Source organism: Accipiter gentilis, chromosome 2, assembly GCF_929443795.1.
Source record: "Accipiter gentilis chromosome 2, bAccGen1.1, whole genome shotgun sequence".
NCBI classification, from domain to species: Eukaryota; Metazoa; Chordata; class Aves; order Accipitriformes; family Accipitridae; genus Astur; species Astur gentilis.
In genome coordinates, this window is record NC_064881.1 from 41,002,897 (window position 1) to 41,020,234 (window position 17,338).

General features: G+C 42.2%; 1 protein-coding gene across 2 annotated transcripts in view; it reads right to left on the reverse strand.

Moving 5' to 3' along the window:
• Nucleotides 1-17,338, reverse strand: part of SNTB1 (syntrophin beta 1) — a 117,410-nt gene that overhangs the window by 45,439 nt on the left and 54,633 nt on the right. For both annotated transcript variants that reach the window (XR_007509079.1, XM_049824792.1), the window contains exon 2: nucleotides 11,825-12,041. Coding sequence is in view for 1 of the 2 variants with exons in the window: in XM_049824792.1 (XP_049680749.1) it covers nucleotides 11,825-12,041 (217 nt within the window). In the remaining variant the exon portion in view is untranslated. The remainder of the gene's footprint in view (nucleotides 1-11,824; nucleotides 12,042-17,338) is intronic.

Below are 17,338 nucleotides of genomic sequence, written 5' to 3' on the forward strand. Positions count from 1 at the left end.
TAAAGCACTTTAATGTTTCCAGAAGTCCAGCCATTGTAGCTTTGATTTGTTCCTTGGCTAAACTGACCACCGCTTACTGACTTCTGTTATCTGCAGTTCAGTGATAAAGTTCCCTTAATTCCCCACTGAATTGAAATATTTAGGGCAATGCCACAGCTGTGTTTATTCTCACACTCCACCACAGTTATGTAAATACTGCATATGGAGCTGTTTCTGATAAAGCCTATACCAACCCAAAGGGATTATATGTTAGCTCTAGATGGCTGCCAAGATGCGCGGCATCTCTCCAGCTTGGCAATGCATATGAATGATATCACATTTTCTCAGAGATCATTTGGCAAACCTTATAATAAAAGAGTAATTTTCTCTCTCCTTCTCAAAGAGTCCCACTGAGCCGAGGAGTGTTTTCAGCATCCCCTTCTCTATCTGCAGAACATGGGGGTGCCACAAAACCCGGTGCCTCCAAATGCCATAACCTTGCATGTAAGAGGCGAAAACTCCCTCCCTTGCTTCATCATCCAGAGTTTTTACTTTACAGAGGACCAGAAGAAGTGGAAAGCAAATGTTTGATAGACCATACTCATTCCACATTTGATAAGGCCTCTTTCTGTAGGAGTGTTCATTATCTAAGAAATACCTTTTATCAAATCTATTGAAAGCACTTCTCCCACCAGCATTGGCTCAGGACCAAATCAGGCACTGATTTACACTTTATGCCTCTTCCTGGGTCAGATTATGCATTCAGTGACTGATTAAAGTGTGGAGTAAATCCCTTGAAGTTAATGATAAGCTGGAGCCAGAGTTATTTGAGTCCATCACGCTACTTTGATTTTGCACCGGCATAGCCAGGAACAAAACACTCTGCCACTGAGTCTGCAAACTTAAAAAGGGATCAAGGGCCAAACTGCTCACTCTACCTCCTCCATCATTGTCTGCACATGAAACAGTAAGTAATTATTTGATTTCCGAGTGTACAAACACTGGAGCCTTTCCAGCATAAGGGGAGATTTAGAGGAACACAATCAGATATCATATTTAAATAGTTGTAGGTTCTGTTATAAAATATAAAAAAACTCTGTTAAGTTTCTTTTTCAATTCTACATGCAGCAACAGGAGATGAACCAGGAATAAAACATGTTAAAATTAAGCAATGGAAACATTGGGTTTAGTCTGCAAGGAAAATATTCCATAGATAGACTGTTAGGCTTGCAATGAATTCCCCAGCATACACTGAAGAAGCATCTTCATTTGACGCACCTAAAAGGTGCGTGAAAGCAATTTTACCAAGCAAGTGCTATTTGGTAATCAAGTGGAGTTTTTTCTATGTGAAATTCTCTTGGTCCCCTCGCTGTCACAAGGGTATCCGCTGCATTAACAGTTAGTTGCTGACTTTCGACTTACAGTGGTAAAAAACGATGTAGATAGTCGTTTCTTGGGAGCTGGACTAGACTGATGTCCAAACAGAGGATGTATATATCACTAATGAGCTGTCACAGTTGATTTCATTTCTATTTGCCGCCAGCTGTGCTTTAATAAAAGGGATATCAGCAGAGTTGCGCTGCATGCAAGTAATGAAAGGATTTGGTTCTGTAGCGGACTTGCTCACACTGCTGCGTGCCGATGCTGACCGATCTGCAAAGCACATCACACGCTGCCTTCTTTACTGAGAACAACTACAAAAGTCATTTAACAGTTTTTAAAAATAGTTTTTTAAGGAGCAGAACTCCTTTTCTGCATTGCCCAAAAGACCTCTTATCTGTTTCTTTCTTGAATTTTTCTTCTATATAGTGGTTGTAATAGTGCTGAATATCGGTAACACAGGAATACACAGTCCAGCCTTATTCACAGTGGATTCAGCACCAAATAATGGCAAAAGTGCTGTTTCAAGCACCAGTGGGGTCAGCTACTCGGGAAAAAAGAAAAAAAAAGAAAAAAAATGAATTAAAAAAAATTAAATATTTCAGAGGCACGGAAGGAATTGGATTTAATCTTTAAAAGATGCTGTCTGAAACTTTAAGACCAGAAAATGTTGTGATTGGTGTGGTCAATACATTGACCACAGCTCCCTGAAGCAACTCTTTCACAGCAAGAGGGAGCGTATTAATGCTAGGGAAAAAAACATTCTTTCAGCCACAAAAGCTGCACCTCTAACAAAGCCACAGCGAACCTCAAAGCACCTTTTGCATCAAAGCCAACCTTCTGCAGCTGGAGCTGCGTCTTGGCTAAGCAAAGAGCACCTGACTGTAGTTGGTAATAGTGGTAAATGACCTCGTCAGATGAGACGAGGGTGGAGAGTCTCATGCTGCTGCAGAAATAAGATATTGTGGGCTTGGAGAAGAATTAGATGTCTTCTGAGAAGGAAGACCACTGCTGCTGTTGCTGGTAGGCAGTGCTGTAGTAGGACCCAGGACAAAGAAGGGGACATGATCCATGAGCATGGATGAAAACTAACAGGGAAATGGGACAAATGAGCAGGGCTGATGATAGATTAGCTCTGTCTTGCAGATGAATTGTCACGGGAGAAAGTATTGCTGGAAGAGAAAAGCAGCAGGTCCACCTCATCTAGCAGGATGTTTCTCAATGTCTCATTATTTTATACACCTACTTTTTGGCTTCCATGATCAAGAAATCCCAGGGATCACTACCTAGTTGCCAAGCAAAGCAAAACAGAAGCTGGACTGTTCAACGACCATGACAGCAAAACCACAAATTCCTTCTGGATCGATTATTGGCCTCTGAGCGCTGAGGAGAGAGCACCACCTGGGAGCCGACCTCCCCGAGATACTGCCGTCTTCTTCAGGGACGGCAGGCATGGGTCACCTCCCAGCACTTTCACTACCGGCAGTAAACTCATCTTCCCACTGAAGAGACTGACAGATTGACGGAAAAGCTGTAAGTGATGAGAAGTAACAACTTCAGCATAACCCCCCCTGATTCCTACTACAGGAAAACAGGAATTTCCATCAGCAGAAACGCATGTGAAAGCTAGAAGTGACCACAGGGTATTAAAATAGCCATGTCTCTGCGTACGACTTAAGCACTAAAGTGCAGCCTCAGCACCTACCAACACTGAGCTGCGGCACCTACAATGTCAGCCCACCACCCAAGGCTCACGCTGTGGCTGTAATTTGCAATTTGCTGCCATACAAGTGACTACACAAGCTGCAGGAGGGAGCAGCTTCAAAAACACCAGCTGAAAATCCTGCTCGTTGATTAACGGCAGGTCAGGCCAGATCAGAGCTGTAAGACTGAAATCCAATTTGCAGACCCGCTGATAAGCGAGGGAAAGCCCAGCACTGAGAACAGGACAACAGCCAGGCAGGAAAAAGGGTCTCGAGGTTGTCACTGGCTCCACGCCGTAACACAAAACTGCAGGGACGAGGAGCACAGCAGGAAACTGAAACCCTTGCATATCAACTTTCTTTGTTTGGCAGATCTCAGGGGTGTTAAAATTGCTGTCAAACATTATTTAGGGGCAGCTTGGGATGTCAGCACTTGCATACCTTTACATACAGACACACATAAAACATGATTAACTGTTTGCCCTCCTCTGTCCTGCCCTGTAGCACTAACACAGCTCTTCTATTCCCTTTAATCTGCGACACATTTCTTGGAGCATTTCTCTTTCTCCATCTCTTCAGTGCTTTGATCTTTCTCTTTTTTGCAAAAATGTTCACTAAGTAAAGTCTCCTGCAGTTTTCACTCTCTTGGTTTTCACTTTGCCTTGTTGGTTGGCTTCTTTCTCCATCACCTTTTCTTAATTTGTTCTCCTGCCTGCCTTCCATGCATTTGTCAAGGCAGTTTCTTCTTCTTGTTCCCCCTCCCCTGATTAATTTCCAGTTCCTTTGCCCTTATTTCTATTCCTCTGCTCAATCCTCTACAGTTGAAGCTGGTTGGAAAAATCAATATTCTTCGACTTTTTCAAACTCCCCTAACTGAAGCAGTAGCTGAAAAAACAAACCCCAAAACACAACCCAAAAACCCACCAGCAGACCTTCTTTTTTCTCCATTAACTCAGTATTTAAATATTTTCACAGAAAATAAAACTTTGGTTAAAAGTTTGTTAATCAAAAATCCAGCTGAAAGCATTCTGCCAGCCTCGGTTACTACCACCTCCACACCGCACACATCCTTCCTCGCCACCCACTCACTATGACATATTTTATTCCTGTCAGATCACATTCGGTCCCGTTCACACATAGACACACACACATACACAAAGTTTTATTTACACTCACATATCTGCATGCATGAATGGACACTTTTTTTGAGTAACCGGTGCAGGAGCTCTGCCCATTCCTATTCGATTTGTGCTGGAGATGGGAAGGACACCAGGAGCTTGCCTGTCGGGCCCAGAAGGGTGGGGAGGGGAGAAGGCCCCATGTCATTATGTCAGGGAAAAGATGCGACTTGTTTTTCAAGAAAATGAAACATGAGTAATCCCAGATTCACCAAGACCTGCACGGATTGAAGGTCATTCACAATGTGCCATAACTATCCAGTTCGACACTAGTATCTCAAACACCCCGCAGGAAAACTCATGGGTTTCCACCGTTTCCCCAAATCCTGACACATTCCCCCAGCAATTCACTTCTCAAACTGCTGCCCAGAGACTAGCAGGTCCTTAGGACATTAGAAAGCTATTTTAACATGATCTAACAGAACAAAAATTAAAACTGAATTAAATAAAAGTAAATGAACACCCAAAATTCAACCTAGTTTGTTGAAGTTTTTGTATAAATGAATACCCTTGAGGTTGCTCTGCAGAAAATGGCCTTTGGGTTGTTTGGCAGGGGTTTTTTTCTTCCAAAAAGCTTACCTGGTGATTTGACTCAAAAGAGACCAAAATGCTCCTCTCTACAGAAGGGACAGTCCTACAGAGGTCTCTGATCTCAGTGGCTTTCCAAGAAGGCTGAGAAGAAACTGAGGCTAAGACGTAAGTTCATACAACCCAGAGCAAAACTGATGACCTGTTTGGCTGGTGGGAAGTTTCATAAATGATGGAAAATAACTATTCCTAATAATGAAAAAAAAACCAAAGTAAAAAGTTCATCCTTTCTGCCTAGAGGCTTCAGAGCTCTGGCTCCTACAGGGCTGGAAAACTGCCCCTTACCAAGACAGATGACTGCAGCTTCCAAAATGTACCAGCAGAGCTGCCCAAAAAGCAGATGATGTAGATGACAGAGGACTGTCAGACAGCCCAGTCTGAACCAGTTATTAATTCTAGCAGTTAATGGTTTGCCCCAAAATTCTGTTATAGCAGAAGAAATGCAGTCTTACGGGTCTCTCATCTGACAACCCTAGCCCTGAATGCATTGACCCCAGCTTCCAAGGAGGGTCCCACAGCCATGCAACTCTTAGAGAGGACATGTTAATGTATCAGGGAGGAGGAGGAGGAGGCCTTCCCCATTGCCCAGCCATTCATCCAGCCCACTAGCCCACTCCTCTCCCCACAGCCCAACTTCTTCCCTCTCCTGCCCTCAGGGTATTGAAGGAGAAGCTGCAAATGTCTTTTTAGCTATATCACCTAACTTTTCTCAGCTTGAAAAGAGAGAAGAGTAGATAAATCTCAAGTGCCGCCCACTTGTTCATCCCTTCCAGTAAAGAGCAGATTTTGGGGGCAGATTTGCAGTTATACTACTATAAACAAACAAGAACACCACAAGAAACATCCAACTTTACATAAAAGGAGGATTTGGATCCATAGCAGTAAAATAGTTGGGAGCTAAGGTTAAAAACCCATGTTCACCTTGATCTTAAATTCACGACCCTTTGTGGGCAAGGATGTAAAGGGCTTCACAGTGGTAGATCATACTTCTGTAACAGCCTGTGCACACTGCAGCAGCATAGCACAACAGGGTGGTTTGAGGATGCGGGGAGAGTTAACCAGAGTTTCACCCTGATTATTGTCATTTTTGTTCTTTTCTGGATTTGAATTGCATCCTTTCAAGTTGCTTTACTTTCATGTTGGATTGTTGATTTCTTCCCTAGTTAACAGTAATCTAAACAGATAATAAACACAGCCCACCAGCAAAAAAAAAAAAGAGTAACAAAAATTCTTGATATAAATCAGGACTTTGACTCTAGCAGGCTCAATGACTTCTTCAAAGAACTTATTGATATTCAAATAGTAAAACATGTCTGTACCGATAATGATAATGAAGTGCTATATGCCTTTCATCCAAGGATCTCAAGCTGTAGCTCACAACAACACTGTGAATTAAGTACGGTCTCTCCATTTCACAGAGATTTTGTCTACAGCCAGAGAGCAGCTCAATAACAGCACAAGGAGCAAGGCACAAATTCCTTGGGGAGGCGTGGAGGGGGATTTTTTTATACTGGTAATGCACCTATTATAGTATCTTTACCTTTGCTCTACCCCCCATACATATGAAAGTCCTTTCTCTTTCTTTTGCCCACCTACAACACACAGTAGCAGAAAAAAACCCAAGTTTCCTAAACCAAAGGCCAGTCCTGCTAAATCTGTACCATCCATTCGGAAGGAAAGATTTCCACCTCCCCAGGAAGCCCCACAGAACTGCTGGTGTCCACCCAGGGCTGACACTGCTCCAGCATGCTGCAGTGGTGCCAGGACAGTGATGGAAACGGTCCATCACCTCCTTAGCGCTGGGTCCAGGGCTCAGTCTTTGCCCAGCACCTCACCCCATCTGTGCTTCTACCAGTAGAAGCATTATCAAACTACCTCTTAAGAGGCAAGAGGCAAAACCCAAGATAGATGGGACCTATGCTTTGCAAGAGCAGCCATTCTCAGTACCATGGTCACTCTCCACAGCAGTGTCCTGCCCTCTGCGAGCCCCACACCAGGTATGTGACTTGGGGGACCCGCTCCCTCGTCAGCGGGGAAAAAACCCAGGCTGCAAAGCTGAACATCTAAACCATGCTGCTCTTTGAGGAGAATCCAGCCTTTGCTTTGTATACCAGTGGCTGCTCTTGCCTGGCAACATCAGAGTAGGGTCCTGTTTACCAAGCAGGAAACAGGCAGGGTGGAGGCAAGAGCCAGCCCACGCTTTCATCAACAAGACACCCAGACTCTTCTCTACTGCCTAATACTTGCCTCCCTGCCCCCTCCACCACCCTTAAATTACACCAGCATGAGCTTGAAGAGGTGCAGGAGCTAAATGTCCTTCATTCCTCAATAGACTAGGCTAGGCTAGGCTAGGCTAGACTAGAATAGTTCAGCTGGAAGGGACCTACAGTGATCATCTGGTCCAACTGCCTGACCAGCTCAGGGCTGACCAAGTTAAAGCATGCTATTAAGGGCATTGTCCAAATGCCTCTTAAACACTGACAGGCTTGGGGCATCGACCACCTCTCCAGGAAGCCTGTTCCAGTGTTCGACCACCCACTTGGTACAGAAATGCTTCCTCATGTCCAGTCTGAACATACCAAGTCTTGTAGTGCTTTTAAAGAAAAATAGTTGTGCTTTGGATCAGCAGTGAAACTGGGAGTGCTGGCAGGTCCCAAACTACACACGGACATCTGTCATAGACTTTTACTGAAAAGGCATGGAGTTTCTACTAGTACTCCAGACATCACCTATATAAATAATCGATCAGCCTCACAGCCAAAACTGCATCAGAAAAACATTCAGGAAGTCCACTTTTGGGCAGTCTGTCCTTAACTAGAGTCATAGGTCCCTGACTTCTACTTAAATATGTTTGTCTCTCTATTTCATCTTCACAGTCTTCTGCTAACTTCTTACGTTTGTTATCAGCATTCATCTCTCGAGTTTTTTGGTGCAAGGACTAGGTTTTACTATGTCATATTAAATCTGGTTGAAACTCAGGTTTTGTTTTAAAGAAGTTTCAACTTTTGTTTTCATGCCTTATTGTAACAGAAGTAAATACATCCAAATTCACTAGAATTGTTTTATATTTAAGATTTTGAAATGCCATTTCAGCATCACACAGGGATATTTCATGCTTACATAAATTGCATGCTTATTCACCCACTACAATTCAAAATGTTAAATCTCACTGACCCCGTTACTGTGCATTACTGACATGTTATTAAATAATGTAAGAAAATTTTTTTTTAAAGAATTCATGAAAAAGGAACCAGTTTGGGGAGTGACAGCTTTGCAATAAATCTTGCAAATACTTCTTTCAGTGAATCAGTGCTTCCCAATGCAAAAAAAAATAATCAAAGTAATGAAGCAGCTTACATCTATAGCTGCCTTTGGAGCAAACAGGTCTCAGTCTGTGTTGCACCTCCCTGTTATCCTGGGAGGCTCAGGTAATTCCCAGATGCAGCTCAGTGCTCAGAGCCCAGAATGAATGGATACCAGCCAGTTCCTCTGGCACCTTTAAAATGTACCTGCTCAATTTTACCTTCTGATTGTAATTCTCAGTCCAACCCTGAAATGGACAACAGATAAGGAAAATTCCTTATCTGTTTCTCTGCGTGTCCTTGGTGTGAAGTCTATGAACTACACCTATACTCGCTGCGGCACTGCCACTCTAAGCAGCTGTCAGCTGGCACCATGCTACTGGGAACGTGTCTTGGCTCATTTTTCCTAGCTTCAAAACCAAAGCAAACTTTTCCCATTAGAGGGCTAAATCCTGCCAATGAGTAACTCAATCCTTAAGATTGGATCCCTGCTGAAGTTCCGTGTAAGGATCACACTGCTCTGGAGTCCTGCCACTGGAAAAACGTGATCTCTGCACACTAAGTGCTGGCAGGATCAGGCCCACACCTTCTGGGTTTGGCTGAATGAAGTGCAAGCAGGATTTTAGGGTGGTTTCAAAAGCAGATGAGAAAACCTTTTCAGTCCACACACCACAGCTTCATTCCTCCAGGGAAGTCGTGTCTCCTGTGCTATGTACAGAAGTACCTTTGTATTATGTTCCAAGACTTTAAAAGCACCAACAGAACAAATTTCACCTCAGAGGCCTATTTCTTTTTTTTTTTCTTCCTATTCCTTAATATCATCACCAGAAATTGATGAAAAGCTTTTTATACTGCAGTAAGATTTACTGCTTATTGGTATTACTAGCTGTGACCATTCGGACACGTTCCTTCCTTGGGAGTGGATGCTCCCTCATGAGGCCTGGCATTAACCTTTTAGTGCTGCCACCAAGAAGGACTCTTGTCAGTAAAAATGCAGGCAACAACAGATTTTAGTAATTATTTTAACCTAGTTTTTTCCAGCCTAAAATGTAACAATGGCCCCTGTGTCTAGAGGAGAATGACATAGATGCCACTAAGATGCTCTGCATCTTTTCTCCTGTTGCTGTGTTTGTACTGTTAAAAATATTTTCCAACAAACTACATTTGGCATTGGTTTGTATTAAGGATCTTCTCCTTGGTATCTCGCAGCTTTTTTAATCAGATGACAGACAAGACAATTCCCTACCTCCTTCAGAGTGAACCCACAGGCAGGTTAGGTGAAAGAGACAACTGAGAACTGCTGGCTTTAAAAGCACCAAACTTCACTCCTGCTCTGAAATAACAGGCTCACCAAACCATTGAAGAGTAGACACAGACTTAGGTTTCTCTTAACTGGGACCAGTCTTCAAGGAGAAGCAGAAATCTTATGCAGGGCTACCAGCTCTAGTGGGAAAACTTCCTCCGTTCCCATGAAAACCACATTTCACTCCAGCTTTCTAAGAACTGGAGGTGACTCAGTGCCAACAAGCAGGTATTTCCTTCTGGGCTCTTTAACATAGGCATCTCCCCATGCTGAACATAAATCCAGTTCAGCCTGGTCCCACAACCCTGCTATGACATGATCTCCAGCCTGCACTGGAGAAGTATGTGCGCTGGAAAACTCATGCTTTCTCCGTCCATGCTTGGTCTTAGATGAAAATTAGCTCAGCTATAGTCCAAAGGAGCCCCTTAATAGCCAGCATATGCCTTGGCAGCCTGCCAGCAGTGCTCTCCTAAAGCCATCCAGCAAAGTGACACCATCAGTTATAAGATCTATGTGTGTCAGGTCACTAGGTTATGAAACGGAAGTGTCACAAGCATGTAAGGACATGGTTTGGGCTCTGCTGTGAAGGAAGATCAAATTATTTTTGTGGAATCAGATTACTATCTTGGGATATATTCCAGTGGGAAAGGGTCACTACATTGTAATAGCATTTCTACTGGGAGAGATCAGTTCCAGTATTCCAAATAGTTAAAAACCCCTGAAATAAGTAAAAATGCGAATCAATGGGATGCCACTGTTCCACTGCAGCTAGAACGACTGTGAGGTACTGTGTGCTTGGATGGAAAAATCCAGTGTAAGCTGTACACTGCACTGTGTTGGACTACAGTAACAATCAGAGTCACTCTTTCCACAGGAAATGACAGCAACACAAAATGAAAACCATGATAATAAGCAATATGACTCTCCCACATGTTACTTCCTAGTAACACCTAAGAACACACATACTTGCAGCACGCTTCGAAAAAGTCAGCTCCATTGCAGAACTATCATGAGCAATGAGTGTGTGTCCCTCTGAATCAGTCCTCCCGACCTTCAGTGAGGACCAGGAGAGTGACAGAAGCTGAGAACTACAGTACAGTCAAAAAAAAAGAGAAAAATGTTGAAAGAACGAAGCCAACGTGTAAAGCATCATTACATTGTGCTGATTCAAACAATGCGACCTGTATGGGTATTTTTAAAATACACTCCATGGCAGAGAGAACGACAAACTCTCAGGCTAGCGATACAGCTGTCAAACCTCAACATCTTAAACTATACAGATGTATGTGAAAAAAAGTGGCCGATACCAATAACCATCTTGATTTAAACTTGAGAAAGACTGCTAGGGTAATTCCTGTTCTACAGTTGCACTTCTGTAGTGGTCAGTTATCACTGCCTATGGTAGTAACCACTTGGTGGGAGCAATACTAAAAAACAAAGCATAGGGAGGGAAAACACCCTTAAAAGAAGGTCAGACAAATATAAAAAAGAAAGAAGGAAAATTACACAGATACTGATAAAGTTTCTGAATTGCAATGCAAGAGATTACAGGGGAACCTATCCCCCGCAAACCCCCTTCTCTCCCCTCTTCTCCTTATCCTTCTCTGCAAAGGAAAATGTTAACTTTTATTTATGCCTATACGTAAGTGCTAAGAATCAAAGGCATTATACCCAGCTTCTGGGCAAGCCAGCACACTGCAGAAAAACAAAAAGGCCATTATTTGGATGGAAGAAGCAGTCTGTGTTACTGACTTGACTGGTCTCTTTTTTATTAGCAGCTGTTAGAGCAGGGATCAGAGAGTGTGCTGGTGTGGTGCAGCTGTTCCACATATGTTATAAATAAGGGCTGTTAAAAGCTCATCCTATTTTTAACGCTATGAAAAAAAAACAAGAAGTCATAGAAATTCCCCATTAATGCTTCGTAAATGGAACTTTTCTCCTATTCTTGACTTTAATGCCCAGAACTGAATGGACAAAAAAGGCCATTCTTAAAATAATATTCATTAAAAAAGAAAAGAAAATGCAGTTTAGTGGAATTGGATTATGCCAGCCCAGAAGATGTAACCAATTAGTGTGTACAGTGTCTTTTCCTTCAAAAGCAGACACTTAATCAGGATGAAAACAAACCCCTGAGATTCTATTTCTACTAAAAATGTTGGATTACTGCACTGAAGAGTTTCTCCAGCACAACCCAAAAGCTGAATCCAGCACCTCACAGCTCAGACACCACCACCCACCCTTCCCAAACCGGTGATCGCTTGCCCCTCACCGGGTGGCCGTGTGTGGCCAGAGCCCATTGCCAGCTCTTGCTCACCAAACCCAATGCTGAAAAGGTCAACGACAATTCAACGCGAAGGCAAAAATGCAGCCCTGCGCAAATCCCCCGCTCACCTGTTTTCGGGGTCTGACACCGTCATGTTGCGCGTCACGTAGCACATTTTGAGCGGTATTGTCTTCTTGTCTCTGTGGATGGAGAGCGAAAGCTGCGACAGGGGGTCGGCAGAGGCGCAACCCAAGCGGGGAGATTCGGGGGGAGGCGTCTCCCACCCAATTTCTGAAACAGGAGAGCCCTTCTTCACATAGGGGGTGGCTTCTCTCATGTACTTCACTACGGAAAAGAAAAAAAAAAGAAAAAAGAAAGCAGTAAGTAAATGGATACTCAGTAGTTGCATCCTACGTGAGTTCTTCGAACTGGGATCAACCCTCAGCGCTGGTTATTGTCTCTACTTGTCCAGCATCACAGCATTGGAAGGTGCACAAATACAGAAGATGGAGATCTGACTGCTGCCAATCTCAGTACGGTGCAATGAGTAAAACGAGGGAAAAGAACAGAATAGGTGAAATAAAAACATATAGCTAGTGTAAGGCCAGCAGAGCCATCTGACCTCTACTTGACAGGCTATAAGTCCTTGTGCGGCAATTCCTATGTACAGAAGCCGTGAGCTGACTGAGGTATAAGGAAGTTTTTAAGAAAGACATTCAACCAAGTGACAGTGAATCTATTATTCCCCTATCTAAAATGTTCCAGTGATACTCCCAGTGCTGCAAACTCACATCTTGCTTCTGGTTCACGCTTGTCAGTGTCCCGCCACTGATCTTGACAGCTACTTCTGCTTGCTGGGAAGCAGTTTTAGCTGATCTACTTGTACATATATATATGGAGTAAACAAAAACTAATTCACCTCTTAGCCTTCTCTTGGGGAGATAAAATTGAGTTTGAGCCTTTCATGAGAGTGGCGGTGTCAGATTGGATCTCTTCTCAGCCTCTTCCAATGCTTTTTTCCAGTATGGATAGGAAAAGTGAATGTAGGATTCCCAAATGATCTTAATGTATGCAAAAATCAGTACCTCTTTTACACTCGTATTTCATAGTCCCCTCTTTATGCAGGCAAATATTGCAACATTTTCCCTGGTTTTGAATTCTTTTGGCAGTTCAAGATCACTGTTGCTTTTACTTCTCATGTGCTAGGCAAATCTGCCAGCCGGTGTCCTTCTTCACAAACCTGACAGAGCTCAACCAAGAAAAGACCTCACATTTAAGCACCCTGGTTAAACATATATATCCAATGTACACAGCTGTGGCTGCCTAACTGGCTCTTGCCACTTGATTATACCCATGACTCAAACAGCGATGACATGAACCGAAAGGGCAGGAGCACTGTGAACTTATTTGGGGAAGTTATTAAAATGCTGTGAGAGAAGATTTCAAGGAAATGGTGCATATCATCGTGTTAGCTTGGCTGAAGAAGCTGGGTATGACTGAGTAACAAAAAGATGGGCAAATTACAAAAGGGCATTGTGGTGAAGGAGGTTAAATTAGGGAAAGCAGACTGAAGTTTTTAAGTTCAACGTGAAAGCAATGGAAGTATTCAGAGGAGTGGAGAAGAACAACCATGTATCTGTCAAAACCAAAGATAAGGTGTGTAATTTCAGCAGCAATATTTTCAAGGCACTTCATAACAGCTTTACCAAGAGCGTTACCTGTGCAAAACTGGACTCCAGGCTCTGTGAGCATCTATTGCCACGTTTTCTCTAAAACACCTTAGTGCACATCTTGCCGTTCCTCTTTTCTTTTTAAAAAAATCTGTTAACTTCAATTATAAGGACTTCTGTGTTTGGGTATTTTACAGGATATTCCTCTGTGAGAAGGATCATTTGTGATTTATCAGAAATGCTGTCCTACCCAACACTGCTGTTTTGATTTCTTTGCCCCATATTATTCCAAGTAAATTTTGAAATTAATTTCTTCCCTGCTCAGGGAAGAGCTGGCATGGGATTCTACCAGGTTTCCAGAAACTATTTAAGGCAAAAAGTGTTGAGATTGATTTTTTGGTCTTTTTGGAGTCCATTATCTAAAAACCTGTGCCACCTAACTCTCAAAATCAGTGTTCATCCTTGGGTACTCCATAATTGACCTGATGTTCAAAGGTGCTGAAAATAAGCAGTTTTAGCCAGTGTCATACAGACACTGGTTTTAGCAGTCAGTATCTCAGTTTGGATGTCCTCATAGCCTTTGGGAAACGGAGAGACTGAACACATACAGATGTGGTGAATCTATCTATTCCTGTTTACACCGAGCAAATATGACTTTGTCATAAACTTAGATGGGAGGAACAACTAAAACTGTAAAAATCAGGTTTGACTGCAAACAAAATTTTGTTCCCTTTAAAATTAGAGCTTATCAATTAATCTGTTGAAAAAAGTAATCCAGTCAGCTTTTGAACACCGTTACAGTGACATGCCAGCAAATGTGATGCTAAATAAAGGTCCAGGTCTCAAAAGTGTAGCTATTATTTCATCTGTGAGATTTTCATCCTTTTTCAGCTGCAGCTATAGGCATTCAACCTGAGCATCTTTTAATTAAGGAAAGGAGAGAGGGGCAGGAGGGAGGAAGGAAGCTGAAGTGAAAAATTTGGCTCTAAACTTAAGCAGGAACACAAAATGTGAATTTAATTCCCCAGAGGCAGGGACAGAAGAAAAGAGCTGTCCCTTCCATGTGCCAAGAAGCCAAGTTTCCATGTGATGCACTGGTGAATTCATGGCAGGCAGCTGCACTGTTTCAGAAACTCCTGTGAAAGAGGAAGCAGGAGCAAGAGGAGAGAGCAGAAACACAACCCTCTTTCCACAAACTGAGTCTCAAACACAACAAAAGCCAAGAAAATTACCTCGTGGAAAAATGTCCTATGAAAATTCCTGCCAACTTCTGAACTCCCAGACATCTAGTTTCTACGAACTCTCAACAGGAGATGGTTGCTCAGCCCCAGAGACTTACATAAATAAAGACTCATTAATATACTGGTAAACTGCTGAACACCATCTTCCTATAACATTCTACAGGAGAATTAAAAAATAGAGTGAATACAGGTTTTCTGTGGAAAAAAAAAACCCAGATTTTTGTAGTTTTATACTAATTACTTCCCACTTCCCACTAAATACAAGCACTAGATTCATCGCTGAATTCTGCTGGGTTTTACAAACCAGACTTTATGGCTCTTGCATATTCAAATGTGTTTCATATTTTAAAAGTCCCCAAGTGGATACATATAAATGTATAAATGGAATATGGGAGTGGAACAGGTGGCAGAAATTGATTCATTTATATATTTTTTTGTATTATTTAAAATTCAGAGCCACTGTTTTCCATTCGCCCCATCAACATCCATAATTCCGTGTCCATAACCAAAGTCCAGTTTATGAACTTAGCTGAAAAAATGCACACGCTGTTCAGATGATTCATAAGTTTTATCAGCAATTATTTCCTATTTACCTCTAAACTCTGGATGCAAATACTGCAGAACACTCTGTTTTATACCAATGCACCAGTAACCCTACTACACACACATCAATTAATGGTGACCCCACACGTGTCTACATTTTGCAGTCTGTCCGTTAACCAGTGCTTAATCCACAAAGTAGAAAACAAGTTGATACCAGTATGTATTATAGGCATATTCCTATTCCACACTGCACTATCTGAGAATCTTGGATGCAGCACAGTTAATGTATAACTGAAGTTATACAATTCACTTCCATCATCAAGTTTTAAAACCAGAAGAAATACGATACAGACTATTGGATGTTAAAGTAATAATGTGGATAATATTCTGTTTTCAGATCATTACACTCAAGAGCAAGACTTCCCTTTGGATACAGTAGCATAAATTCAGGTACTGACTGAAAAAGAGAGTGGCTACAGAGAACACTGTTTTTATATATTGCAAATGAAACTACCTAATGGATTAAACCCCCAAAACATTTAATAAAATTAAATAAGGCATGCCATTGTATAACAACTCTAAATTATGTGTAACAATTCTATAGGCATGTATATATATATATATGCGCCTTCAGAACAGATACGTATGTCTAAAAGGTATACAAAGGTATAAATATATATTTATATAAAAATGCTACATCCTTTAAGACCACCAGAATGTACTCTGCAAATACAAAAACCAACATGCAGGGACTGAGAAAAAATTCTAATGGTTTCATTATTATAACTCAATTTACTGAAAGACTGTAATTTCAGTCGAGAGTTGTCTAAACTCATCCATTTGATGCTATAACTCAACTTCAGAGATCCTTATATTCGGTACTAATTAATGATCCGTACCCTTTTGGTGCACCACTAATAAGAAACTGCGGTCAAGCAATTAAAATTCCAATCTCCGGAGCGCCCCTCCCCACAAAGAGAAGAGGAAGGGAAGTGGCAATCAAGTGAATTAATCCACTGATACACATTGAAATATTTTGCATTTATTTTTTGATCTGCAAGACAGGCAATGTAGCTTCCAAAAAAGCACTTCATTTATACAGACTTCTGCCAAGTCCCAAGTCTCCACAATTAATCCTTTGTTACTGTTCACAGATGACTTCTTTGGGAGGAAGAAGCAGGCTTTTAATGAGAGCAATACTACAGACCAACTTGGTCAGGTTTTTGGCCAGATGCAGTTCTGAGGAACTGGAACTCTTCTGACACATTCAAACTGTTTCCTAGGAGGGAAGACAAAGACCACTGAAGAGAAGCCAGCCCTTTCGTTACTACAGGAACAGGATGTATAGGTTTACAATATGAAAGCAAAAGGAAAAACATACCCAAATCTGCTCGAAGAAAGATGATCAAGGAATTCCCCTTTGCAGGGGAAAAGCACAGAGTCTCCTCTTTGGGCATTCGTTCTCTCCTAACTCAGAGACAACTACCAAAGGTAAGTAGAAACATCACCCAGAAACCTCTCGAGGCTATTTTCAAAGGATGCGCTAATGTTACTGATACCTATACCCCAAAAAGATAGGGTTTCCAAAGTTCCCATAAATCCACCTTCATCTGGTCTGCTTCCTGCCAGGGTGAAAGATGGCCCAGAGAGGAGAAGCTAGGCCAGTCCTCCACCATACTTAAGACTTTTTAAGACTGCACACAAGGATCAACCTTTGGAGTCACTCAAGCCCACAAATTGAACGTGATGAGATCAATTGCTTTTATCAGCTTAGTCAGTATGAAGGGGCTGTTTGACTCGTCTGTGCTGAAGCAAGCACACCAGACCACCTGCAAGAGTATTGCGGGCAGCATGGCATACAAAAACTCTTCTTGCAAAAATGATTCTTGGTTGGTTTGAGAAGAGCTGCTAATGCAGAACTAGAGGAGGGCCCAACCTGCTGGTAGGCCGTTCCCACCTGGAAAGGAGGAAACAAAAGAAGACAAACACTTCTGAGATTGTAGATAGCACCACTACAAGTCCAAGTTATCAACTCAAGAGCCATCTAACAGCTGCTGAAGTGACACTGTCCCAAGAAAAAAAAAAGTGGATGGTAGCAAAACCTATAAGTAAACACTGCGGGTATGTGGCCTTCAGAAGGGCAGATCAGCCAAGCAAGTCAACCACTCAGCACAGTTCTGTCATTTTG